Below are 26,538 nucleotides of genomic sequence, written 5' to 3'. Positions count from 1 at the left end.
TCCAACAGTGGGACCCAGGCAGTGGCCATTGGAGCCAGCTCATACTTTTGAGAACTGATCACATCCATTTCATCCCAACTCTGCTCAGTGGCACCATATGGGTAGTTTGAAATTGACTGTGGTGGTATTGGCAAATGCTGTAAATCAGGGCTCCCGATTGGTACAAATCTCCCCCAGAGTGCTGACTGTTAAACATTTACACATACCACCCCACCCAGCAAGAAAAAGGCCAGAGAGTCCCCCATTGCACTTCTCAGGCAGAAAGAGCCAGCGACCTGAGATCAAACAGTCATCTGCTTTTTAGTGAGGATACAGAAGAAGATGGGGTCTGGGGCACATTCAGGTAGTATACACATGAGAGCACACAATTTCAAATCCTCCTATGTATCCACTTACTGTGATAATGGTATGATTCCCCACATCATTACATGTTTTAAATATATTTATAAATAATTGCTTAATGTATTTCCCACTTCATGGAAGTACTTTGTGCTAATGTTGAACATCAAACATTTTATTTATTCATTCAAATACAAATTTATTTATTTATTTAAACAAATCCCGGCCAATTTTATTAAAGAAAAATTTTGCGTGGTTCACTTCTCACCAATCTCTTCTGGCATGCTTCGAATGATGTCAGAATCACCTGGATCAGTGAGAGCCAGTGTGCATACTCTGTAGTATTTTCTACCCGCTCTGCCAAATTCAATATTATTGCCACTGCAGTGACGGACACCAGTTTTGGCCAACAAGGCATAGTGCACTCTTTCAGATTTCCTCTGGGAAATTGTGGAGAATGACTGGCTTAGCTCTGCCTTGTCTGATCATTTTCAGAGTGTACCCAGCAGTACTTTCCACTTTCATAATGCTTAGGAGCCTAGAGTTGATCAACTCCAGCAACTTTTTTGTCTTCTTTGCTGCCACCATCTTCCTGTCTTAGGTTTGAGACAGTCCCCAGCCAAGAACAGCTGCCAAGATTGCCAGTGAGAGAGAAAGCAAACATTTGAGGTTGTTTCTGTTCCTGTTTGTGGGTGCTGGTTGGTCTTTCTATCTAGGTATCTAACTACTATTAGAGTAAGTAGTGTATTTTACTTGTTAGAGTTAATCCTGGACTCTAATGTATTTTTAAAATCTTTTTTTGTTACTCTTTTTTTTTTTCTTCCGGGTTACTTTTCTTTTCTGGGGGGTGGTGTAGGAGGGTTAGGTTTATTTATTTTTTAATGGAGGTACTGGGGATTGAACCCAGGACCTCATGCATGCTAAGCACACACTCTACCACTGAGCTATATACCCTCCTCCTATTGTTTAAATCTTGAAAGCTCTAAACGGGCAGGTGGGGACAGAATAGATATATAAGAAGTAACTTTGAGGGCAGAAAGCTCCCTCTGGGCTCTTTTTCAGAATGCTGGAGATCCTAGGACCGCTGTATAGATGACATAAACCATGTGATAAACATTTTTGTGCCTACAATTCTCTGCATTTTGGATTACTTCCCTAGAATAGATTCTTGGAGCATTACTGCTTTCAAGAGTGTTTTTGTTTGTTTGTGAGGGTAAATACTACCAAATTGCTCTTCCTGACAGAATGTACCAACTCACACTCATTACCAGTAGCATATATGCAAGTTTCACCAGTCAGGCCGATATTTCCATTTTTAAATAGTAGATAATGTGATCAGTGAATTATGATATCTCCTTGTTGATTCATTTTCCTTTCTCAGAGTGGAAGGTCATTTTTTACTAGATGATGCCTTTGGATATTTGCTTCCCCCCAAACCGCTTGCCCCTACCTGTGCCTTCCTGCCGCCCCCCTCAGCTGGGGGTAGGGGGTTACAATTCTTCGAGCTCTGAGAGGTGCTAAGGAGAAGCTGCTGGGTGAGACACTTGCTTCCGTGCCAGCTGAGAATGGGCCACAGCAAGCTCCTCAGCAATGCTGAGGCCGGATGCCCTGGTCAGTCTACACCAGGACATCCCCATCCAGGCTCCATGTTCCCTGAGACGCTGTGAGTGCCTTGCTGGAATTCTCTTGTTGGGGAGGGGTGCCTGGAAATAAAAGAACTCTTTCCCTCAGGGATTTTTCCCTGTATCCACCGGGTCCTGACAGATAATGGTTTACTCCTCTTCACTACATTGAAATGTATAGCAAGGGATTTGTACCTTATGATTTTTGGGACAAATCCCTAGTCACCTGTTGTTCCCCTCCCCCACCACGTGGTCCCCAAGGCCCCATCCCATCCCAGAACCTGTGGCAGCGCAAAAGCTTTCAGGAGCATTCCTTTGGCACCTCACACAAGACCCTGTGGGCAGGTGCTGGAAAAAGGAGTCCTCACATCTCTTAGTGACTGCCCATGCTGGTCCCAGCTGAGGCTTCCCAGCCCACTGGCTTAGCCTGAGGCCTGTTTCCTGCCTGGCCTGGCCTTAAGCGCTGTGCACGGTGACCAGTCCCCATCCAGCCCCGGCTCCCAGTACAAGGCGCTTTCCCCACTAGGCAGGTGGGGGCTCCTAAACCCGGGGCCTGAAACATGGTCCCGGGACAGGCTGGGGGTCTTGGGGTCACGCGAGGTGCTGGGGGCACATCTGCCCGAGATGCAGTGTTCTCCAGGGTCCTGAGGCAGGCGCAGCGCTTCTCCCCAAGGTCGAACTTGTCCGGCCCAGCGCTTGAAACCGTGACGGCGCTGGGAAGTAAGATAGGGGAAGATGTGGGAAACGTTTGTCAACTGCTCATATTTCTCCGGCCGGGATTGGGGGAACCGCCTCCAGCTCAGCCCGCGGGAATCCGGGATCTTTCCAGAGGCCCGACGGTCAGGGCGCATAGCGGAGCCCGAGCACTCCCCGCGGCGCCACAGCTGGCCGCTTCGCCCCACGAGGGCCAGCTCCAAGCCGCAAGGCCCGGCCGCCCGGCCCAGCCCCGGCGCCCCTCGGCGCTCCCGGCGAAGCGCGGACACCGCGGCTCCGCCGCCACCGCCGCCGCCGCCGCCACTCCCCCCACATTCCAGAGGCCGCAGCGCCGTCTCCTTCCTCGCATTCCTGCCCCCACAAAGGAGTCCCTCCGGCCCCCGCGCGGCCGCGGGGAGGAGGGGGCGCGGCCCGGCGCCTCCGAGCGCACATTCCTCCGCCGCGCGCGCCACCGAGCGGAGCGCCGAGGCCCCCGGACCGCGCGTGGCCGGCGGAGCGACCCCGGCCCGACCCCGGCCGGGCCCCGGCCCCGCCCCGCCCCGCGCCCAGGGGTCCCGGGGCGGGCTCCGGGTTTCGGGCGGACGATGCGGCGGCGCGGCCGGAGCGGCGGCGGGAAGCGGAGGCGGAGGTGACGCGCCGGGGCCGGCGGGCCGGGCCATGCAGCGCTCCCGGGTGGCCGCGGACGAGGCGGCTCTACTCCTAGCCGGGCTGGCCCTGCGGGAGCTGGAGCCGGGCGGCGACTCTCCGGGCCGGGGTCGGCGGGGGCCGCGGCCGGGGCCGGGAGACGAGGCGGCGCAGGCGCTGGGCCGCAGAGGGCAGGGCGGCGGCCCCGAGGCGGGGGCCGACGGACTGAGCCGCGGGGAGCGAGGCCCTCGGCGCGCGGCGGTCCCCGAACTCAGCGCGCAGCCCGCGGGCAGCCCGCGGGCCAGCCTGGCGGGCTCCGACGGCGGCGGCGGCGGCGGCAGCGGCAGCGCCCGCTCCAGCGGCATCAGCCTGGGCTACGACCAGCGCCACGGCAGCCCGCGCTCCGGCCGCTCGGATCCGCGCCCTGGCCCCGGGCCGCCGTCGGTGGGCAGCGCCCGCTCCAGCGTGTCCAGCCTGGGTTCCCGCGGCTCGGCCGGCGCCTATCCCGACCTGCTTCTGCCCGGCGCCTGCTCCGCGCCGGCCCGCTCCCCGGAGCCTGCCGGGCCGGCCCCCTTCGCTCTGCCTTCATTCCAGCTTCCTTCGGGCCGGGAGGGCGGCCCGAGCCCGGCGGAGCGGCGGCTGGAGGCGCTGACCCGGGAGCTGGAGCGGGCGCTGGAGGCGCGCACGGCGCGGGACTACTTCGGTGAGCGAGCTCGGCCGCGCCGCCTGCGCACCGGGGTCCCGGGCCTCTGCCGTCCTCGTCGGGGGTCGGGGACATCCTCCGGATAGGCGGCCGGTTCAGCCCAGGAGAGCGCGAGGTGGGCCAGAGGCTGGGCATTGGACGAAGGGCCAGGACAGAAAAAAACTTGTCTGCCTCCCGTGGGGCTGGAGAGCCGGCGACGTTTGTTCCGCAGACGGTGTGTGACTGTGCACCACCGGGTCTGGGGTCTGTTTGGGACAGCAGCTTCGCCTGGGCTCCAGGCCGGGAGTTCTGGCTAAGTCAGTGGATGCACGGCTCCTAACTGAGAGAAGTCACGGTAGTAGGCAGAATAAGTTTTTTTCCAATAATTTCTTCTTAATCCTTGGCACTTGCCTCAGCTCACTGTACTCCATGCTGTGTGGTCCACCGAAGTGGTGTAGGCCCCCGCCTTCCCGGTGTTTCCCTTTCCCCAGCAGTACAGGGTATGGACAGGGGCAGGGAGGTGGTGTGGCCCAGATGCCACCCGACCCCTGTGACTTGAGGCTTTGATAGTGGTAGTGGCTGGAGGCAGAGTGCGCCACGGAGGGGGAGCCCACCCTGAGGGGGAGGGAACTGATCTGGTCACACTGGGCTGTCCTCGGTCTGGGTTATGATGTGTATATGGGATGTTTCCAAAGGGAATCCTGCTTCACATCATTTGCAAAGACCTTTTGTCTCCGACAGCCTCCCTTTCCTATTCTGACCGTGGCCCTTTGATCCCTAGTCCTTTGGACATCTCAGGATTCTTAGGCTTGAGGTTCTGAGAGGAGGCCTGGGAGGGGCTTCCCTACCTCCCTTGATGATAAGCAGGCACCTGGCTTTGGAGGAGGTGGTGGTTATCATGTCCTGGACAGATGCCGTCCTGGGGTTTGTGCCTTTCATGCATTCATTCCAGCTAACAGCTCAGGACTGCCCCGAACTGGATCTTGAGCGAGAAGGAGGCGGTATGAGAGACCAGTGGGGGCATTCCAGGCAGAGGAAAGAATGTGGACAAAAGGAGGCGAGTAAGGATGTGGACTGTTCCACTCTGATCCTAGGGGCTGCAGACCAGGAGGGGTCAGGTGGTCGAGGGAGCATGTAGACCAAAGGGTCAGCCTGCCTTTGGGAGGGGAGCTGCTGAAGGGTTTCTGGTAGGTCCTGTGGCTGCTCTTAGATGTCCTGGGGCAGGAAGATGAGTTAGGAAGTTGTTGCCCCTCATGCCAGATGGGTGCGAGGAGCAGAAGCTGGGGCTACCTTCTGAAGAGAATAACTTCCCAGCACGCTCTCCCAGGGAGACTCCCCATTTTCCTGTCCCAGCTTATTGTAGCGCCCGGGCTGGGGTGTGTTCTCTGGGCCTCTGTAGCTCCTTGTGAATCTTTGTGTGAAGCTGAGGTGGCCAGACGCAGGCACAGTGGGAGAAGTGAAGGGGCTGATGGTATAAGACTGTACAGGCTGGTGGGTCATCCTTTCTAAGAGGAGCTGCTGCCCCCATTGAAGCCACGTGGGAGTGGGAGGTGAGTAATGATAGATCTTTGGTTTTTATAAAGAGGAGCCGGATCAAGGTAGCATTTTCCTGTTTTTTAAAGGAAGGCTGCAGGTAGCATGAACTTAGGTGATCCATGATAAATCTCATCCTGAGTGTGTTTCTTCTTCTCTGTGCCATCCCTGCTCCTTGGCCGTGGCACCAGCTCACCTCCTTGTCCCTCTCGGTCTTTCACTGATGTCTGTGGAACTCACGCGTCCCTCCTCACCAAGTTCCACTGCTGTTAGCCAGCCGGCAGCCTCAGGCCTCTGGAACCTCATGAACTTTGGTGACCTGTCTGCTGTCCAAGGCCACACCCTGGATTTGCCTAACTTGGGCAGTCTTCTGTTCTGCAGCCTGTGTCTCACCAGGGCCTCTGATTCCTCTCATCACCATCTGCCCTGCAGAGCCCCGCCGACTTCCCTTTTCTACTGCTATACTAGGCGGCAGACTGATGGTCTCCTGGGCACCACCTGTCACCCTAAGCCCTGATCAGTTCCGTCTTTTATTCCCTCAGCAGCCTGCCTCTCTCCTCAGCCCCTGCCCTTGCATTCTACTTTGCAGAGAGCATTGGGGTCAGCCATTGCAGTCTGTCACCTTGGCTTCACGTCCCTTCCTCACAGGCTCTCAAGCCCACGTCCAGATCTGAGGATGAGAGTCCTCCCATCTCCAGCTTTTATCTCCTCCATCCTCAGCTTTCCTCTTTCCACTGGCCTTTTCTTTTGGTTATTAATATGTACAAAGGTCTTTCATTAAACAGCAACAAGGAAAACAGGAAAAAACAGCAAACCCAAACCTACATTTCTGTCAGCCCATCTTCCCATTCCCGTGTCTGGTTGGCATTGTCTTGGCTTATCCGCCTCCCAGCTCCCTAAGCCGTTTGCTGTCTCCTCCCACCGGACTGGCCCAGCTCTTGCTCAGGACCCTGGTGACTCCCCAGCTCCAGCCCCAGCCCCAGAGGGTGTTTGCTGGGCCTTGTTGGTCTGGATCTCACTGCTACAATCTACAGGTGGAGTCAACTCTCCTCCGAAACATTCCACTCCCTGAATTTTGGAGGTACCTCATGCTCCTTGTTGTCCATCTTCAATGTATTTTTGTGATGCAAGCACATATTTAGAAAAAAAATCAAATAGAACCAAAAAATGAATAATAAAAGGTTGTAACTTCCTCTCTTGTCTATCCTTCTGTCCTGCTTCCCATAGGCAGCTGACTTCTGTTCTTTTCACCGTGTTTTCTGGTAACTTAGGGAAGTGACAAAGTCAGGTTTCAGAATTGATGGACAAGAATGAAATTGTGAGGGTGGGTCATTTTCACTTTAGAAAGATAAGTCTGGAGGGGAGGGTATAGCTCAGTGGTAGAGTGCATGCTTAGCATGCACGAGGTCCTGGGTTCAATCCCAGTACCTCCTCTAAAAATAAAATAAATACAACAATAAATTAAAAAAAAAAAGTCTGGCTGCAATTTTGTGGATGGATCATTGGGGTTGGCAATGGATGCCGTGAGGAGGCCGTTGAAACAGCCTTTGGGATGAGAATTGATGACACTGAATCAGGCCAGTGGAAGTGAGGGGAGAGATTAGGGAACATAGTAACTGGGATTCCGAGTTGGAGGTGAGAGAGACAGGATAGACCTGGATGCTTCCTGAAACTGGCTACACAAAAATGCCGTTTCCTGAGCAGGAACCCAGAGCTCTGTTCTGGACCTGTGGTGGTCTGGGGCCACCCGGGAAGGGGATCAGTGGCTCAGGAGAGGAGTCCGGAGTGGGCAGAGTTCTGGGAGCCCTCGGCAGGGATGAGCAGCTGGGAGTAGGTGGAACTGCCTGGGGAGACGGGGTAAAGCCACATGTGGAGGCCTACAGACACAGTGTGTTTGGCTTCTGAAAGACATTTGAGTTAGTGGTTAATTTCAGTACGGGAAGATTTCTAGCTTTTCTTGAAAAATCGGAGTCTTTAGCAGTGTTGGCCCTGCATTCCCACTGGGTAGCTGTCAGCAGAGTTGAGGGGTGGCTGCGACCTCCAGCAGGCATGGCTCTCTTCTTTGTTCACCTGGGTCCCCACCTGCCTGACTTGAGGGCATCTGCTCTGGCTCTCCCTGCCCTGGGGAGACTGAGGCCCAGGACAGAGGAGGGAAGTATGCAGTAGAGCTGGAAAGAAAGAAAAACCAGAAAGCCAAGTGCGGGTCATATACTGGAAGCCCAAGAGGAGGCAAGGTCTCTCTCCAGCAAGATCAGAACGGAAAGTCCGTAGATCTGCACAGTTAGGAGATGACTGGCTGTGGACTAAGCTTGCTTTCTTGACTGAGGGGAAGGGGAAATAGGGTGGCTGGTGGGGGAGGGAGGTTTTTTTTTTTTTTAAGATGAGAGAGGTTCAACCTTGGTAAATGTTAAGGAGAGAGATCTGGTGGAATGCAGGAGGGAGAGGGTGAGGGCATCATGTCCTGGAGCAGCCAGAAGACAGGGTCCGGGGGGCAGGTGGGGCCCTTTGTGGTGTGGGAGACCTTGGGTGAATCTGTGAAAGGACTTCTGACATCTGGGCTGGCGGCCTGCAGTCTGGGTCTCTAGAAGTTCTGGCCAGAGTCCCCTATGGCTAGTGCTGGCCTTCACCCTGGCATTGCTGGTCACCCGGCTCCCCTCCCTGCTGAGCAGCCCACCCTGTGCTGCCGGGGGTGGTCCCCATGTCCATCCAGTTATTCCTGCAGAGCGTCTTCCCTCCCTTATTTCCCTAGACCTTTGCTCAGATATCACCTTGTCACCAGGGCCTTCTCTGACCCCACTCTATTTAAAATTACACACCTAGATGTATTCTTTTTTCTTTTTTTTTATTACAGTATAGTTGATTTACAAAGTTTCAGGTGTATAGCAAAGTGATTCAGCTTTAAATATGTGTGTGTGTGTGTGTGTGTGTGTGTGTGTGTGTATGTATGTGTATTCTTTTTCAGATTCTTTTCCATTATAGGTAATTACAAGATACTGAATGTAGTTCCCTGTGCTGTATAGTAGTAGGTCCTTGTTGTTTATCTATTTTATACATTGTGGTGTGTATCTGTTAATCCCAAGCTCCTTATTTATCCCTCCCACCCCCTTTCCACTTTGGTAACCGTAAGTTTGTTTTCTATGTCAGTGAGTCTATTTCTGGCTTGTAATAAGTTCATTTGTATCATTTTTTTAGATTCCACATATAAGTGATATCATATAATATTTATCTTTCTCTGACTTATTTCACTTAGTATGATTATCTCTAAGTCCAGCCATGTTGCTGGAAATGGAATTAGTTCATTCCTTTTTTATGGCTGAGTAATAATCCATTGTATACATATACACTACATCTTTATCCAGTCATCTGTTGTTGGACACTTGGGTTGCTTTTAAGTCTTGGCTATTGTAAATAGTGCTGCTATGAATGTTGGGGTGCATTTGTCTTTTCAAATTAGAGTTTTCTCCAGATATGTGCCCAGGAGTGGGACTGTTGGATCATATGGTAACTCTATTTTTAGTTTCTTAAAGAATCTCCAGTGTTTTCCATGGTGTCTGTACCTATTTACATTCCTACCAACAGTGTAGGAGGGTTCCCTCTTCTCCACACTCAGACGTATTCTTAATCAGCCTTCTTGTTTCACCTGAGATGTGGTTTACCTCTTGTTGTCCATTTCCCTACACTGGAATACAGGCTTTTTGAGGCGGGGGATTTGTACGGTGTGTTACAGCATCTCTGGTACATGAACTGTGCAAAGGCATCAGTGTCATTGTGCTGACCGAACAAGAGAATAAATTGACCTATGGTACAGATGAGGGAAGTGTGGCTGGAGGGTCAGTGGCTCTGCCCTGGATGTACCTGTGTGGTCTTCATTCCTTTTGATTCACAGACAGCAGAAAGGACTTTACCTCAGTCAGAGCAGGTTACAGGTGAAGGGGCTTAGAACAACTTTCTAGGTATAAGTGTGTCATCATAATTTTGATGGTGAGGACGGTGTCAGTTAGCTCTGTCTTTGCCAGGTGCTCTGCTAAACTGTCTGAATCCTCAAACAACAGCAGCAAACCCTAAGTAGTGGTACCCGTATTACCCCTGTGTTAGCCATTAGTAACAGAGCAGTGGAGGCTTCTGCAAGTTCCCTTGCCCAAGGGTGGGTGCGCAGCACTAGGATGGGGAGTCAGATGCATGTCCTTTTAACTGCACAGTCCTGGTGCTAACCGCTGCTCTCTCCTGCCTCTCCTTCTGTAGGCATTTGCATCAAGTGTGGCCTTGGCATCTACGGAGCAAGGCAGGCGTGCCAGGCAATGGGGAGCCTGTATCACACCGATTGCTTCACCTGCGACTCCTGTGGTAGGTACCCTCTCCCCCATCCCTCTTGCACCTAAGTCCCAGGCAGTTGGACCACCTGGCTCCGGCCCCAGCTGGAGTGTAGAGGAGGCTGAGCTGTGGCCCCTTTCCTTCTGGCCTGGACAGTTTGAGAGGCCCAGGCCCCTGGGCAGATCTGTGGGGCCCTGGGAGGAGGTGTGGGGCCAAGGAGGAGCCTTTTGCTGCTCCTCTAGCCCTTGACTTTGGACCCACTGTCCTGGGCAGTGTACCGATGTCTTCTGGCTGCCCGGGTGGGGCTTGTGGAGCCAAGTGATGTGCCTTCTGCCTGCCTAGATATGGGGCTGATATTTTTTTCTCTGCAATTTATTTTTTGTCCTGATTTTCCACACAGTATACACTGTAAATGTTATGATTTAACCTAGACAAAGTTGTAAAAAGAAAAAGTAACTGTAATCCAACCAACCTAGTAAGTCTGCACTCTTGATTTTCCTGCTGTTCTTTCAGGCTTTGCCCCTGAGCTGACATCTTTTATTTATTCACACTAAACATTTTAATGTTTTATTTTATAAAAATTTAATATGTAAACAGTGTTAAGTCAAATAGTCCTGAGATGCCACTTTTGCAATAGCCAAAAACCACTTCTCTGTCCACCCCTGGTCCCGTTCCCCGGAGGCAGCCTCTGAGTATTTTTTAGCAACTTCTTCTAGTAGACACCTGCATATTCTAACAGCATACACTGCTGTTTCCTGATGTATCAGTTTTAGAAGTGATTTACTTACCTTTGCTGTGGTAGATGAGGAATAGGCCCTTGTACTGGTCCTCCTCCCTCTCCTCCTTCCATCTTCTCACTGTGGTCACATCCTAAGCTGTGGTGAAGTCAGTAACCCAGGTCTGTATTACTATATAAATGTCATTCACTGCAGGGCCAGGAATTATACTGGGATTATGTCCCTTTTTTTCTGTAGTCTTTACTTTTCCTGGTGTTTTTTCTTTTTTAACCTTTCTTCCCCTTGTGTTGTCTTGACTTATCATATCTTCAGTGTTTTTCCCCTAGATGCTCCATTATAGCAAGCATTCTCTTGAGTTCCCCCGGGAGCTCCTGGCCTCTTGTCAGTCTGAGCCAGTTGCCCTCTGGACCCCTGTGGAGTACTCATTCTGTGCACTCATTCCTGGATTGAGTCTACTGTATCCTGGAATCTTGCAGCTGTAGATAACAGAAAAGCTGCTGAGGAGGTGCAAACTCTTAGTGAACTGGGATCTCAGAGATGGGGCTGGCTTCAGGCTGGGATTGATCTAGTGGCTCAGGCTCTATGAGTATCTTGGCTGGGTTTCCCTTGGGTTTGGCTTTATTCTTACAGTGGTGAAATGTGTGAGGCAGCTTCCATTAGCATACCACTGGTCTGGAGGAAGAGGGGGCATCTCTTCTGGTCGTGCGTTTGGGGCAGGAAACTTCTTTTCCACCTAGCAAAGATATCCTTGTATGTCATTGGCCAGGTCATCTCACACATCCATTCCTGAACCCATCCCCATGTCGAGGGGTGGGGTGGGGTGCTGTGATTTGATTGACTAAATTGCCTGAGTCTCTGAGCCAGTATTGTAGTAAGGGAAGAAGAATTATCTTTATACTAATCAAGCCCACCTGAATAGATTCAGATTTCCTTGAAAATGCACCAGGCTGTCTGTTAAAAGGTTGGATACTGGACACAACTTGGAAAGTAGAGAGGAATCAAAGCTGTGAGGCAGCCAGAAGTGTCTCCGGCGTTTTGCTGTAGCTATCATAGAAAGGACACATGGGAGGCAAATTTTCTGAATTCCAGGATGACTAAAATGCCTTTATTCAACTCTCACAATTTATAATTTGACTGGGAAGAGATTTCCAAATTGGAGGTAATTTTCAGTAAGCATTTTGAAGTCATAGTTTTATCTTCCAGAAGCCATTGCTGCTGCTAAATTCTGATGCCATTCTGATTCTCATTTTTCCTTTTGGAAGCTCTCAAGAAGAGGGCTGTTATATTGCACAAATCCTGGCTATAAATGGCCTCTGGAAGTGGCTGTGAGCTGCCCAGTTCCAGGGGGTGCCATTTACGTAGATGCAGCAGGAATGGTGCTCCTGAAGTTGTGCAATGCAGCAGCCTGGCTTAGGATGCTTTATTTATCTTTGGTGTAGGTTTTGTGACATTGGTTGTGCTGGCACACACAGAGCTCTGTGAGACTGGAGACTTGCCCTTCAGTTCTGGGAATTTTTCTTCTACTATTTATTTATTCCCTTCTTTTTTCCACTGGAACTGAATTCAGCACTGTATAATCAAGATCATATTTTATGATCAAGCTTATGATTGAGCTTATCTGAAGAATACTAGTGGATTTACAGTATTAATGTTATCATTAATGTAATTCACCTCATTAACAGATTAAAGAAGAAAACTGTACAGTCATCTCAATACGGGTAGAAAAAGCAGTCAGTAAAATCTGACATTCATTCATGATGAACATGTTTAGCAAACTAGAAATAAAAGGGAACTTTCTCAACCTGATAGGAGTTGGTTACTAAAAATCTATGCAAACATCATAATACTCAATGGTGAAATATGAGAAAAATGTACCTTTAAAAGAGGAAAGAAGAATGATGCCTGCAGTCTTCTATTCAATACTGTACAGAGGCCCTAGTCACTGCAGTAAGAGAAGAAAAATAAATATGCCATATTCATGGATATATTCATGAGTATATCTGTATTCATATATTATTGCTTATGGGTATATTCAGTAGTGTAGAGATGTCAGTTTTTTTCCAAATTGATCTATAATGCCTTGTAATTCCAATTAAGCAAGTTTTCATGAATTTGACAAGCTCATTCTAAAATTTCAATGGAAGAGCAAAAGGCTAAGAATAATTGAGATGATCTTGAAGAAGAGTAAGTTGGGGAAACTTCTACTACTGGGTGTCTATATAATGTATTATATAGTTACATTAATAAATTTCATGTGGTGTGAAGATAGACAGATAGACAGATGGAACAGAATGGAGAGTCCAGAAACAGACCCACTCTATGCAAAACTTAATAAAAGATAGAGCAGGCATCACAGATGGTTCTGAGAAAAAGTGGTTATCCATATTTAAAAACTGAAGTCAAATCCAGATGGATCAAAGACCTAAATGTGTAAAGAAAAACTTGACAGTTTTAGAAAAACCAATCTTCTGGTTAAGAAAGTTTTTTTTCCACATAAAAAGTACCAAATTTAAAAGAAGGGGTTGATAAATTTGGCTGGATTGGAATTAAAAAAAAAAACTATTTACTAGAAGACACCATGAGACACGTGGGAAAACAAACAGTATTCTGCCACAAATATAACTTCCAAGGAGTATTTTCTAGAATATTTAAAATGCTTTCACATACTAATTAGAAAAAAGTAGAGATAATTTAAAGTGTTCTTTTATAGTGTGATATGTAGGTGTGGGTTTCCTCTTATTTGTCTTGCTTGGGATTCATTGTTGACTCCTGAATCTGAAAATTCAGGTTTTTTATTAATGTGGGAAAAATCTTAGCTATTATTTTTCAAAAATTTGCTTCTCTTTCATTCTTTCTATTATTTACTTCTAAAATTCAGGTTAGAAATATTAGGCTTTTTCATTCTATTCTATTTGTCTCTCAGCCTCTTCTCCATATTACCCATTTCTCTTGTCTCGCTTTGCTGCATTTTGTTTAACAGATCTGTCTTCAGATCTATCTTCCAGAAGCTGGAATCCAGTCACTGAATTTTCTCATCAGCTGTGTTTAATTGAACGCTTTCATTAAGTTTTTCATTTCAGTAACCAGATTAAAAAAAATTTTTTTTACAAGTTCTCTTTTTGTTTTCCAAATCTGCCTCAATATTTTTGGTAGTCCTTTGCTTTTTATCAAGATTTCATATATATAAAGGGTGCAAACCCCACTAATTTTATGTGTATTACAGCTTGATCCATTTTTACGTATCCACTGCCCATGTAATCACCATCTGGATCAAGATGTAGAACATTTCCATCACCCCAGGGGATTCCCTTGTGCCCCTTCCCAGTCATCTCTACATGGATTTTTGAGCTGTTTCCATAAGTTGGTGATTATAAATAAAACTTGTTAGGAGCATTCTGGTACATCTGTTGATGGACACTTACACTTATTTCTCTAGCACTGGAGTTGCTGGTCATGGAATAGTATTTGTGTAGCTTTTGTGTATTTAGTATATAGCTAAACAGGTTACCAGAGTAGACAAACTGATTTGTAATCCCATTGGCGATGTATGAGAATTCCAGTTTTCCCTGGAAAGTGCCGCCACCACTTAGCCTTGTCAGTCTTTTAGCCGTTTTGATAGAGGTGGAGTGGTATCTTAATGTGATTGTAATTTCCCTGATACGTATTCATGACTTGTACACACGTTCACTGGCCATTTGAATGCCTTCGTAAAGTGCTTGTTGACATCTTTTGCCCATTTTTAAATTGGGTTGTTTGACTTTTTCTTATTGATTTCTTGGATTTCTTGATGCATCTTGGGTAAAAGGGTGTTTATTTTGTTGGATATGTGTGTTATAAATTCTTTCCCTAACCTATTCTTGCTTCATTACTTTCTTAATGATGTCTTCTGCTGAAAAGAAATTCTTAATGAAGTCCAATTTATCTTTTTTTGTTTGTTTACAGTCATCGCTTTTAGTGTCTTGCCCAAGAAATCTTTGTAGTTTCATGTTTTGGACATTTGTTTTTATTTTTAAAGCATATTAAACATACCTATTTTGTATTCTGTATCTAATAATCCCAGTATCTGATGACTTTTGAAGTCCTACTTCTGTTTATTATTTCTCCTCACTCTTGGTGATGAATACATTGTTTCCTCATGTATTTTGTAATTTTTGATTGTGGAAGTCAAATTCCAGAATCAAAAATTGTGAATTCATTGAGGTGTACATTGAAGGTGCATTTCTCTAGGGAATGTTTGAAAGCTTTTTATTAAGGAAAGTTTTATACTTAAATGGAGGCAAATATATTTTTTATTTTTTGTGTATTCTTATTACTCATGGACTTGTATTCATGTAATAATATATTGCAACACCATCATTATTCTTTTTAATGCACGAATTGTCTCAAATTTGACCAGAGGAAGTCCCTCCCTGTTGGTTCTTGTGCCCTCTTGATTTGTCTCCATCATTCTCTGAGCACTTCTTTACTGTGGCACGATATGTACTCGGTGTATCTTTTTTTTTGTTTTTAATTGAGTACAATTTACATTCAGTACAGCAAACAGATCTTAAGTACATAGTTAGAAGATTTTGGATAAATTTATATAACTCACATCCCTAACAAGGATGTAGACAATTTTGAACACCTGAGAAACTTCTGCCTTCCCTTTTTTTCAGTTGATACCCATGTGTTCCCCCATCACATCCACCCAGCCAGTGTTCTGATTTCTACCACCATAGATTAGTTTTGTCTGTCTAGAATTTCATATAAATGCAGTCATTTTGTACGTACTATTATGTGGCTTTCTTTCTTTCTTTCTTTTGCTAAGCATGTCTTTTTTTTTAATCCATGTTGTTGCTTGTATCAGTGGCTCACTCCTTTTTATTGCTGAGTGGATTCTATTGTATGAATATACCACAATTTGTCCATTTAACTGTTGATAGATACTAGGTTGTGTTATGAACATTCTTGTACAGGTCATTTGTGGACCAATGTTTTCATTTCTCTTGGTTAAATTCTAAGGAATGGAATTTCTGGGTCATAGGCTAAGTGTATGTTTAACTTCTTAAGAGACTGCCAAATTGTTTTCCAAAGGGCATGTATCGTTTTATACTCCCACCAGAAATATAAAAAAGTTGGGTTATTCTACATATTTGCCAACAATTGATATTTTAGTCTTTTTAATTTTTAGCCATCCTATTGGGTGTGAAGTGGTATCTCACTGTGGTTTTAATTTGCATTTCCCTGGTGACCAGTGAGGTGGAGCTTCTTTTTTTCTGTTTCTTGGCCATTTATATCTTCTTTTGTGAAGTCTGTTCAAGTCAGTTTTTAAATTGGGAGTTTTTTTTTTATTATTTAGTTGAATATATATATATATATATATGTATAATGCAAGTTCTCAGATGTTTTGTGAATATTTTCTTCAGTTTTTTTAATGGCTATTTTTGTGATTTAAAATTTTTTTGTACCCCTTTAAGTCATGAAGCTAGTCTCTTTTGTTTTTTCTTAGAAGTTTTAGGTTTCTCATTTTGATGTTTCAGTTGATAACCCATTTCACATTAATTTTTGTGCACAGTGCTAGGTAAGGAATTGAGCCTTATTTTCTTTTCCATATAAATATCCAGCTGTTCCGGCACCATGTGCTTTCTCACTTGTATGTTTGTTGACATATTTATGGATCTATTTTTGGACTCTATTCTGTTTCACTGATGTTTTTGTCTCTCCTTACCGCAATACTACACTGTCTTGATTACTGTAAGTCTTAAAATAGGTAGTGTACGTCTTCTAGTTTTGCTGTTTTTTTTTCAAGATTATTTTGGCTATTCTAGGTTCTTTGTATAGCCAGTGTTTCATGCATGCTGACTGAAGACGTGACCCTCCTGGGGCAGATCCTCGCAGCCCCGCAAGCGGCGTGAGCGTCACGTTCATGTCTGTTCTCTGTGACCTCCCCGTTCCCAAAGGAGTGATGTGGAGGGCACAGGTGCATGCTGCACACGCAGTGGGTCTGTATGTCAGGGCTGAGGAACACTGAGCTTAGGGAATCCCAGGCTTTTATAATGGGCTGCCAGCAAGGCTGTCTGACCCTTGTCCCAGAGAAGCACTTTATCTTTATTATACTGGACACCAAACAAACCTGCCCTTTGCTTCAGAAGGAGATGCAATCTCTGTCTTCTAAGCAGTTTGCTCCACAAAACGTCCTTGGCAAGAAAATCCAGAATGGAAGCTGCTGGCCCTCTGTTTGAAAGATGTGCAGAAATGGAAGAGATCCAATGGAGAACTGTCTTCCAGCAATGGTGTATCTTTCTATTTATGCAGCTCTTTTAAACTTGCTCTCAGCAAAGTTTGGTTTTGCAGAGTAAGGTCAAACACATCATCTTCATAAAATGTATCCCTTAGTATTTTATGGGGTGTGGGGGATGCTACTATAAGTTCATTTTCCAGTCATTTGTTGCTAGAATATAAAAATATTTTTGATTTTCATATGCTGACCATCTATACTTTGCTAAGCTCACTAGTTCCAGTAGTTTCTTGGTAGACTCCTTATGATTTTCTGTACAACACAACCATGTCGTCTGTGTTTAAAGACAGTTTTACTTCTTCCTTTCCGATTTTTAAATTTTTTTCACTTGTCTTATTGCACTGCCCAGCACTTCTAGTACAATGTTGAATCCTGAGGGGAAAAGCATTTACTATTTCACTATCATGTCTGATGTTAGCTGTGGGTTTTTATAGATGCCCTTCATTAGGTGGAAGAGTTTCCTTCTATTTTTTCTTTTGTTTTATGAGGGGGAGGTAATTGGGTTTATTTACTTATTTATATTTGGAGGAGGTACCGGGGATTGAACCCAGGACCTTGCACATGCTAAGCATGTGCTTTACCACCTGAGCTGTACCCTCTCCCTGAGTTTCCTTCTTGTTCCTAGTTAAGCGTTGTCATCTTTCTCTTGACTCAACGGGAATGCCTCACATAGCTCCTGGCAGGTCTCCTGGGGCTATGGTTTTGACAAGGATGCCTTTTTCTTTGTAAGTTTTTATTCAATTTATTTAAACTGAAAAAAACCCCACATCACCCATTTTTCCCACCCCCCACCCCCTGTGTCTTGCAACCACAAAACTGTTCCCTGTACCTATGAGCTTGTTTGTTTGTTTTTCTAAAGATTCCACATATAAGAGAGATCATATGGTATTTGTGTTTCTTTGTGTGGCTTATTTCACTTAGCGTAATGCCTTCGAGGTCCATCCATGTTGTCGCAAATGGCAAGATTGAATTTTCATTCTTTTTTAGGGGGGAGGAGATAATCAGGTTTATTTATTTATTTGTTAATGGAGGTACTGGGGATTGAACTCAGAACCTCATGCATACTAAGCACGTGCTGCACCACTGAGCTGTAGCCTCCCCCCTCATTTTCATTCTTGTTTTGTGGCTGAATAATATTCTGTTGCATCTGTATAGAATATATATATATACACACATGCATATATATATATTCTACAATTTCTTTATCCATCCTTCAGTGGACACTTAGGTTGTTTTCATATCTTGGTTATTACAAATAATACTGCAGTAAACAAAGAGGTGCAGATATCTTTTTGAATTAATTAGAATGTTTTTGTTTTCTTTAGATAAATGGCCAGAAGTGGAATTGCTGGATCATGTACTAGTTCTATTTTTGATTTTTTGAGGACTCTCCATACTGTTTTCCACAGTGGTTGTACCAGTTTCATTCTCACCAGCACTGCACAAGGGTTCCCTTTTCTCCACACCTCATCAATAGTTGCTACTTCTTGTCTCATTGACAGTAGCTATTCTAACAGGTGTGAGGTCCTTTGTGGTAATTAATTAACCATTTATGTGTGGGTTTATTTCTGGGCTTGCTGTTCTGATCCATTGATCAGTGTGTCTATTTTTATGCTGACAGCATACGTTTTAATTACTGTAGCTTTGTAATACAGTTTGAAATCAGGGAGCATGTTGCTCCCAACTCTGTTCTTCTTTCTGAAGATTGCTTTGGCTATTTGGGGTCTTTTGTGGTTCCATACACATTTTAGGATTGTTTATTCTATTTCTGAGAAAAATACCATTGGAATTTTGATAGGGATTGCATTCATTGAATGTATAGATTGCTGTGGGTAGTATGGACATTTTAACAATACTGATTCTTCCAGTCCATGAGCATGGAATATCTTTCCATTTATTTGTATCTTCTTCAGTTTCTTTCATTAATGTATTGTAGTGTTCAATATATAGGTCTTTCCCCACCTTGGTTAAATGTTTTCCTAGATACTTATTCCTTTTGATGCAATTGTAAATGGACTGTTTTCTTAATTTCTTTCTAATAGTTCATTATTAGTTAAAGAAGCACAACAGATTTTTTTGTACTGATTTTGTGTTCTGAAAATTTACTGAATTCAGTTATTAGTTCTAACAGTTTTTAATGGCATCTTTTGGGTTTTCTATATACAGTATCATGTCACCTGCAGACAGGGACAGTTTTACCTCTCCCTTTCCAATTTGGATGCCTTTTATTTCTTTTTCTTGTCTAATGGCTCTGGCTAGGACTTCCAATACTATGTTGCATGAAAGTGATGAGATTTTGGCCATCCTTGTCTTGTCCATGATCCGAGAGGAAAAGCTTTCAGCTTTTCACGGTTGTGTATGGTACTGGCTGTTAGCTTCTTTTTATTACGCTGAGCTTTGTTCCCTCTGTACCCACTTCATGAGAAGATGCTGAATTTCATCAAATGACTTTTCTGTATCTATTGAGATGATCATAGGATTTTTATCCTTCATTCTGTTGATGTGATGTATCACGTTGACTGATTTGCGGATGTTGAACTTTACCTGCATATTTGGAATAGAGGAGACCTCTTTTATATTGGGTTCCTTCACCTAGTGAGAATTATACTTCTGATGTTTCTGGATTAAGAAATTCATTCTGAAAAGCCTGCTCCGAGCTCAACTGAACTTAGAGCAAATACATATATTTGTAAATTATCACAACTTCAATTTACATTTGAGAAACAAATCTTTATATATTTGCTCTGACAACCTGGTACAACAGTTTTGTCAACAACACATTATGTTTCATTTTTTAAAAATAACTGATTAGCATAATGATAATAACATTAGAGGGAAATTAAAAAAATTCATCTGTAATCCATTTCTCGTTTGTTGGAGGAGGGAGAGAAGTGCTGAGAAATGGCAGCAGGGGCATCACCCCTGGTTTCCAGCGACCCAGGGACCCCCTTCTTGACCCTCATCCTTGCAGGGAGACGACTTCGCGGGAAGGCATTCTACAATGTGGGTGAGAAAGTGTACTGCCAGGAGGACTTCCTGGTGAGTCAAAGCTGTGCCCTGGCTGGTGCCATGGATGGGAGCAGGGGCGGGGACCTCTCCTTCTGATTCACGTGGAGACCTAAGGCCAAGGAGGCAGGTGCTGGCTGGGCAGTGACTGCCCCTTTGTCACGTAACAACCTGGATCTTGTGTCTCCTCCCAGTACTCCGGGTTCCAGCAAACGGCTGACAAGTGTAGCGTGTGTGGACACCTCATCATGGAGATGGTGAGAACCTCCCCTAGGCTCCTGGAGCCCTCTGACATGGGTGGAGTCTGAGGACCCCACCCTTTCACCTGTCGTAGACCTGCCAGGGGCTCAGAGCCAGAGTGACTTCCGGGGGCTGTGCTGAGCCTTCCACCTGCACTGACCCTTCAGTGCCTCCCACCCCCAGATCCTGCAGGCCCTTGGCAAGTCCTACCACCCGGGCTGTTTCCGGTGCTCCGTGTGCAATGAGTGCCTGGATGGGGTGCCCTTCACTGTGGACGTGGAGAACAACATCTACTGTGTCAGAGATTATCACACGTGAGTAGCTGTCGTGGTGGAGCAATGTGACTCCCACGGTTCCTCGCCTCCCCTAGGAGCATTTTTCTTGCTTGCTTGTCTGTGTTTTCCATCCTTGGCCTGTTCACTTCCGGCCTCTGTGTGTGCTCAGTGGTTGGGGCGAGGCACAGATCTCTGCCTGGAGTCCTCTGTCTCCGTCCCCCCACCCCCAGTGCTGCCACACCCAGCATCTGTCCCCCTGCTCTAATGGCCAGGTCAGGACTCTTCTGCCTAGTATGGGAGCATGGGGTCTTTGCAGAGTCTTTTGCTGCCTGTTTGATATCCATGTGGCCAGGCAGTCCGCTCTCCCTTGCTGTGGCTCCAGGCTCAGCCCTCGGAGCTCTGGTCTCGTGCTGCTGCCTTGCATGGGGTTGGTGCCGGGCATAGGCTCCTGGTACTCAGTGTAGAGCCTGAGGCTTTGCAGGGGTCTCTGCTGGGGGAGGCCCAAGCCTATATATCTGGGGGCAAGGACTCACAGGAAGCATGAGAGAGAGGCCTGGGCAGAACCTGAAGCCATTCTGGAGGAGGTGATGGGGTACAGGTGAGTTGGGGAGACACACAAAAGGCCAGTGCCAAGAAGGTGTGGCAGAGGCCACTCCTACCCCATCGTGTTCACAAAAGGAAAGGGGCCCTGATGCTCGGACCATGTTATGGGGCTACTGTGGGTGGACCTGTCTGCATGCTCTTGGCCTCTGGTCACTCAGTTGGTCACTTCTGGTTTCCTTTATTCTTCCAGGGTTTTTGCACCAAAATGTGCCTCCTGTGCCCGTCCTATCCTCCCTGCACAGGTAGGAACCACTCACCCGGAGATGATCAGGTGCCTGGTCCTGTCCAGCCCTGCCAGTCCTGCTCAGGTTGGCGAGGGTCTCGGGCCCCAGTGAGAGAGATGAGCAGGTGCCCCTGCCCCATGTCCCTTGGGCTGCGGGATGTGTGTGGTGCCCAGTGCACACAGGGTGTAGCCGTCCCTGCATGAGCTAGCAGGAAATGGTGGCCCTCGCTCCTTAGCTGCCCCACTGCCACTCTCAGCACCATTGCCCATCGACGTGAGGACTGTCCCCTGGATCTGTAAGCTCTGCAGGCTGAAGTGGTGCGGGGAGCAGATGAGGGGGGGATGCGGTCTCCGCAGGAGGCATCCGTAGGTAGGGCAGCTCTCTCAGGTGCTGGGCCTTCCACACATGCTGTGTCTGGGGAAGCAGGGCTGGCAGTGGTCTTTCCTGACCCCAAAGAACTGAAAAGAACGTGAACACACACACCGACACCCTCACGATGGCCCTCATCATGGGAGGATGCTTACGGCACATGCACATCCACTCACGTGCACCTACCAATGCCTGTTCCGGCCCCGCAGAGGCACCCGTCTCAGTGCTCACTCTGGTGTGAGTGCACCTCCCCCACTACAGGAGCACGCTGGGCAGGTGTGTGCTGCCATACACGGTTCGCCTCACACCCTGTCTCTTCCTCCAGGGCTGCGAGACAACCATCCGTGTGGTGTCCATGGACAGAGACTACCACGTGGAATGCTATCACTGTGAGGTGAGCCTGGGCCCTCCGGGAAGGCTGGTGGCCATGGCGGTCCCCCTCCCACACCGGTCTCCTTCTCCCCTAGTGTCCTGTGGGCCCACCTCCTCTCTCATGGTTCTGCCCCATTCTGCCTGTCCTTCTCCACTGAGCTCTCTCCCTTCCCCACAAGATATATTCTCTCTCAGCCTCTGTTTCTCATTCAATCAAATATTTACTGAGGATTTACAGGGTTGGGGGTGCTGTGGTGTACAGAGAATAAAGACAGTCCCTACTCTCGTAAGAGACGAGTACTCAGGCAGTATTTATACAGGGTCATCATTGCTATCAACGGGAGTTTTCAGAGCACATAGGAAGCCTAGGAAAATCAGGGAGGACTTTCTAGAGGAGGTGACACCATAACTAAGACTTGAAAGATGAGTAAGAGTTAGCCAAGGAGGCAGTGAAAAGGGCATTTCCAGGCAATGGAAACAGAAGGTGCTAAAGTTTGAAGGTGAGTGTATTTGTCTTGTGTCACTGGAAAAGTTGGCAGGAGCTGGGAATGAAAGGCCACAGGAGCTGAGGAGTGTGGACTTACCCTGAGGGCAATGGAGAAGGACTGCAAAGGGATGACACGGTGGCATAGGGATTTTAGGAAGGGCACTCACTGCCATGCAGAGAATGGATAGGGGAAGAGGGAGTGGGGGTGGGGGTTCCCTGAGGAGGCTGGGGAGTCAGGGTTGTGGTCCAGGGTTCCGAAACGTAGATGGAGTTGAGTGTTGGTTAGACAGTACAAGGGACTTGATTTGGTCAGTGACTGGACATGGAGTTTGGGGGTTTGGAGGTGTCCATTAGGATCGCAGGAGAGAGTGAGGGCGAGAGGAGGAAGGCATAAGATGTTCTCACTTTTGGTAGCTGGAGACACCCGAGCGGAGATGTCCAGGCAGCAGCTAGATGTGCTGGTATAAAGGTTCTGGCTTCGGGAGTCACTGGCATGTTAGCTCTTTCCTCTCTGATACTCTGCCCCTGTGGTTTCTAGTTGCCTTTGCCTCCCCAAATTCTCAATTCAAGGAGACCAATGGGCTCTCTTTGGGCCACCTGTAAAATCTCTCCAGGTAGTAACTTGGGGCTCACCTCACTAATTTCCCTTCTCTTGGAGATCACTGGCCTGTCTTGCCTGTTGCTCAGAGTCTGAGAATCATTGTTTCATATATTTTGCAGTTTTTCATCGTTAAAGGTAAGACGGGACATTCCAGTTAGTGTCATGGCTGTAAGCAAGAGTTCCTTCATGGGCATGTAGATGGCCACTGAAGCCAGGCGAGTAAGTGAGGTCTTCCAGGGAGAGCTGCAGAGTAAGGGGCAGGGGCTCTGGATAGCCCAAGGAACACCAGCATGCAGGGGCTGCCCGGAGGGAGAGCTGCCTAAATGAGTGACTGGAGAGGTAGGAGGAAAACCAAGAAAAATGTGTTGGGTTCCAGAGCCCCAGTGAAGAGCCGGTGTGTCAGCGAGAAATCTCAAATAGGAATCAAGGGTCAGTTTGGAACCAGGTTGCTTTGGTGATGGCAAGTGGCCCTATGGGAACGGGAATCCTGCTGGAGGACCAGGGAGGGAGGATGGAGAGCCGACGTGGCCTACAGAGGGGCCACAGTTCCTCCAGCAACAGCAGTAGGGCATCCTGCTCTGCTGTCCTGGGACCGCTGTGTCCCTTTGGGATCGCTAAGCACAGTCCTTAGGGAAAGGCTGATCCTGAGAATGAAGGAGCAAGTCAAGCTGTGGGCAGAGCACACCCAGCACCTCAGAGCTGTAAGGCATGTTGCTTTCCCAGGGGAGACCCTTGGATGTTTGAAACTGGGGTCTCCAGGCCCCCCTCTCCTCCCTTCTCTGGTGTCTGGTGGTTACTAGGAGGCCCAGTCAGGGGGCTGTGGCCAGACAGGACATGGAGGACACCTGGGACCTGAGTTGCGTGGGACACGAGACTCCATGGCAGCAGCCCATCTTCATCACCTGTGTGGGGCAGGGCAGGTGTTGGTCTCAGGGCCTTTGGGTAACAAGTGTCAAAGCTTCGAGGCCAGCGGAGTTCGGCCCTGGATGTAGTAAAAGTGTCACCAAAGGGGCCTCCTTGGGGTGGGGGGCAAAATGAAGGAAAAGTTGTCCAGTGGGCTCACCTGGTGCCCCACTGTCTCTGCCAGCACACCCTCTGTGGCTTCACACTTCCTGCCCATCATTTACAGAGGTCAAATATGAATCACATAACTTGTTAAAGAGAGAAAATTAGCCTATCAAATATCACACAGTGATAAAATGGTAAGATAGGGGACATAAAGCCAAATTCCTTGTTTACTTGATGTCTCCAGTTCTTCTGTTCCATTACCTCTTAAGGCCACTGGGGTCAGGCATTTGACCCTCCCCCCTTCCTGAGGTCACCAGTGACCCCCAGGTGGCGGATCTGGGAGATGTTTCTCAGGTGTCACTGACTTAACCTCCCAGCAACTTCTGGCATGCTGACCACTCCCTCCTAGAGTCTCTGCTCTTAAGGCCAGCTGTTTTTGATTTTCCTCACTTTTATTTTCCCCAGAAGTCTTGGCTCAGATCCTCTTCTTGTTAAAGTTGGAGCTTCCACAGCTCAGCTGATTTTGCTCTCCTGTCTTCTAGTTATCTGCAATCCCGGAGAGATGTAATCTGTTGTTTTGTTAAAAACCATCACATTTTTATGCTGATGCCCCATTTACTGCCCAGTCGTCTCTCTCAGACCCCAGGCGCTTGTCCAACGACGTCCCCCCTCGCTGTCTCCTTTGGATGTGTAAGACGCATCTCCAGTTCAGGGGGTCCAACACTGTCCTGCTGATTCCTCCTCCCCCAAAGAGTACAGGCCAAAGTCCTGCGGAAGGTGTGCAGAGCCCTTCAGGTCTCTGACGTGCCCCCCTTGCTTACTCCGGCGCCGGGGCTGTGTTCTCCCCTAGGACTGCGGGCTGCAGCTGAGCGGGGAGGACGGACGCCGCTGCTACCCCCTGGAGGGCCACCTGCTGTGCCGCCGCTGCCACCTGCGGCGCCTCCGGCCCGGCCCGCTTCCCTCACCTGCTGTGCACGTCACAGAGCTCTGAGCGGGGCTGGGAGCCCGCCCTGGCGCTGTGTGTGTGCGCATGTGTGTCCGTGTGCGTGTGTGTGCGCACGCGCGCGTGTCTCTCGACGCGCGCGCGGGCGACGGGTGACCCAGGTCAGTGCCCGAGTTTTGTGTCAGGGGGCGCGGCCGCCGACTCCCACCCCCACCCCTACCCCCACTTGCCACCGAGCTGCTGTCCGAGGGGCCGGCCCCGCGGCGAAGCTACTTATATTTATTCACCGTCTGTGCCTCCTCAAGCCGCTTCCTTCCGGGTTCCGCCTGCCTCCCGCCCCCGGCCCGTCCCCGGCCTTCTGTTTCGGGACCCCCTGCGCCCCGGGGCCTCGGGGGCGGGCTCCCAGACCGGCTGTGGGTCACGGGGCTGCAGATGGCCATCACCACGTGCAGGGGCGGGGTGCACCGCCCCCTTCCTCGACTGGCCTCGTGGCGGGAGCCCTGTATGGAAAGGGCCTGGGACCCCCACTTCAAGAGAGCTCCCAGGGCGGGGTGTGGTCTGGCAGGCGGGGGGTGGCCGAGGGCACGCGTGTTTGTCTCATAAGCGCCTTGCCCGTTGGTGGGTGGGAAGGATGCCTTGTTTGGGTGGGGACACTGGAGGGGGTGAGGAATGACACCCTCGGGAAGTCGGGCCTGCAAAGGAGTCCTGCTTTTGGCCATTGTGGTCACTGCTTATGTCGGCCACCGGCATTCTGATGGGTGTTTTCAGCCATAATCCCGCCCTGTCTCCCCATCCTTGGCCCCTGGCTTGGAGACTGTCCCTCTCAAACCCTCCCCATTCTCAGAAGGAAAAAGAACACCTTCCCATGCAGAATTCCAGCCACAGGTGTCACCGCGAGGGGGCACACTGCCCACCTGTTGCAGGAAAGCAGTGTGTATCAGGCTCCACGACAAAAGCAAATGATTTGACTTAAATTAAGTTTTTTCTTTGAGAATATTTTCATTTTCTTTAAAAAGAATATAGTTTTCTTCTAAAAACTTGGCCCACGGTTGTTATTTCTTAGGAAAATTACAAGAAACTCACAAATGTCCAATTTGTATATCATATAGCCAGTGTTCAAGCGGTAAAACATTGTCGTTTTAACTATTTTTGTATAAATTCCTCTAAAATCTCAAAATAATGTGTTTGCTTTTCAGACTTTAGAATAGTGTGGGGTTTTCTTTGTGTCTGTGTCTTAAACCTAATGAAACGTGGTTTGTGGAAATAGATTTTTTTTCCCCCTGAAAGACACAAGAGCGTTGGGAAGCTTAGATTCTCATGGATGCCTTATGTTCGATGTGCACTTGTGGGTGGTCTCCCCATCCACGATAAACCATCACAGGGGTTTTCATGGAATATTTTAAGTCTGCTTGTTCCTGTGAAAACCTGAACCATCTCTTCTTGGCCACTGCCTCTGCCCTCCGTTCCCCCCACTGTTAGATGTAAGGGTCTCTTTGCTTGTAGGATCGTTCCTACCCGGGAACCAGAATGTTGCTGGGAATGCTCATTGGGGTGCATAGGAGGGGAATTGG

General features: G+C 48.1%; 1 protein-coding gene and 1 pseudogene across 1 annotated transcript; one reads left to right on the top strand and one right to left on the bottom strand.

Annotated features, from left to right (window-relative positions):
* Positions 1-596: 596 nt before the first annotated feature.
* LOC140698436 (large ribosomal subunit protein eL30 pseudogene) lies at positions 597-1,062 on the bottom strand (annotated as a pseudogene).
* A 1,997-nt stretch (positions 1,063-3,059) lies between these two features.
* On the top strand, positions 3,060-26,008 carry WTIP (WT1 interacting protein). The gene is made up of 8 exons (XM_072967244.1): positions 3,060-4,002; positions 9,757-9,858; positions 19,811-19,878; positions 20,040-20,102; positions 20,269-20,399; positions 21,154-21,205; positions 21,882-21,950; positions 24,875-26,008. The coding sequence occupies exons 1-8, from the start codon at positions 3,333-3,335 to the stop codon at positions 25,013-25,015; spliced, it is 1,296 nt and encodes a 431-aa protein (XP_072823345.1). The 5' UTR covers positions 3,060-3,332; the 3' UTR covers positions 25,016-26,008.
* Positions 26,009-26,538: the final 530 nt, after the last annotated feature.

The sequence above is a fragment of the Vicugna pacos genome, chromosome 9, assembly GCF_048564905.1.
Source record: "Vicugna pacos chromosome 9, VicPac4, whole genome shotgun sequence".
NCBI lineage: Eukaryota > Metazoa > Chordata > Mammalia > Artiodactyla > Camelidae > Vicugna > Vicugna pacos.
Note: the sequence above shows the minus strand (reverse complement) of the source record. Positions and strands in the feature narration are given on the sequence as shown.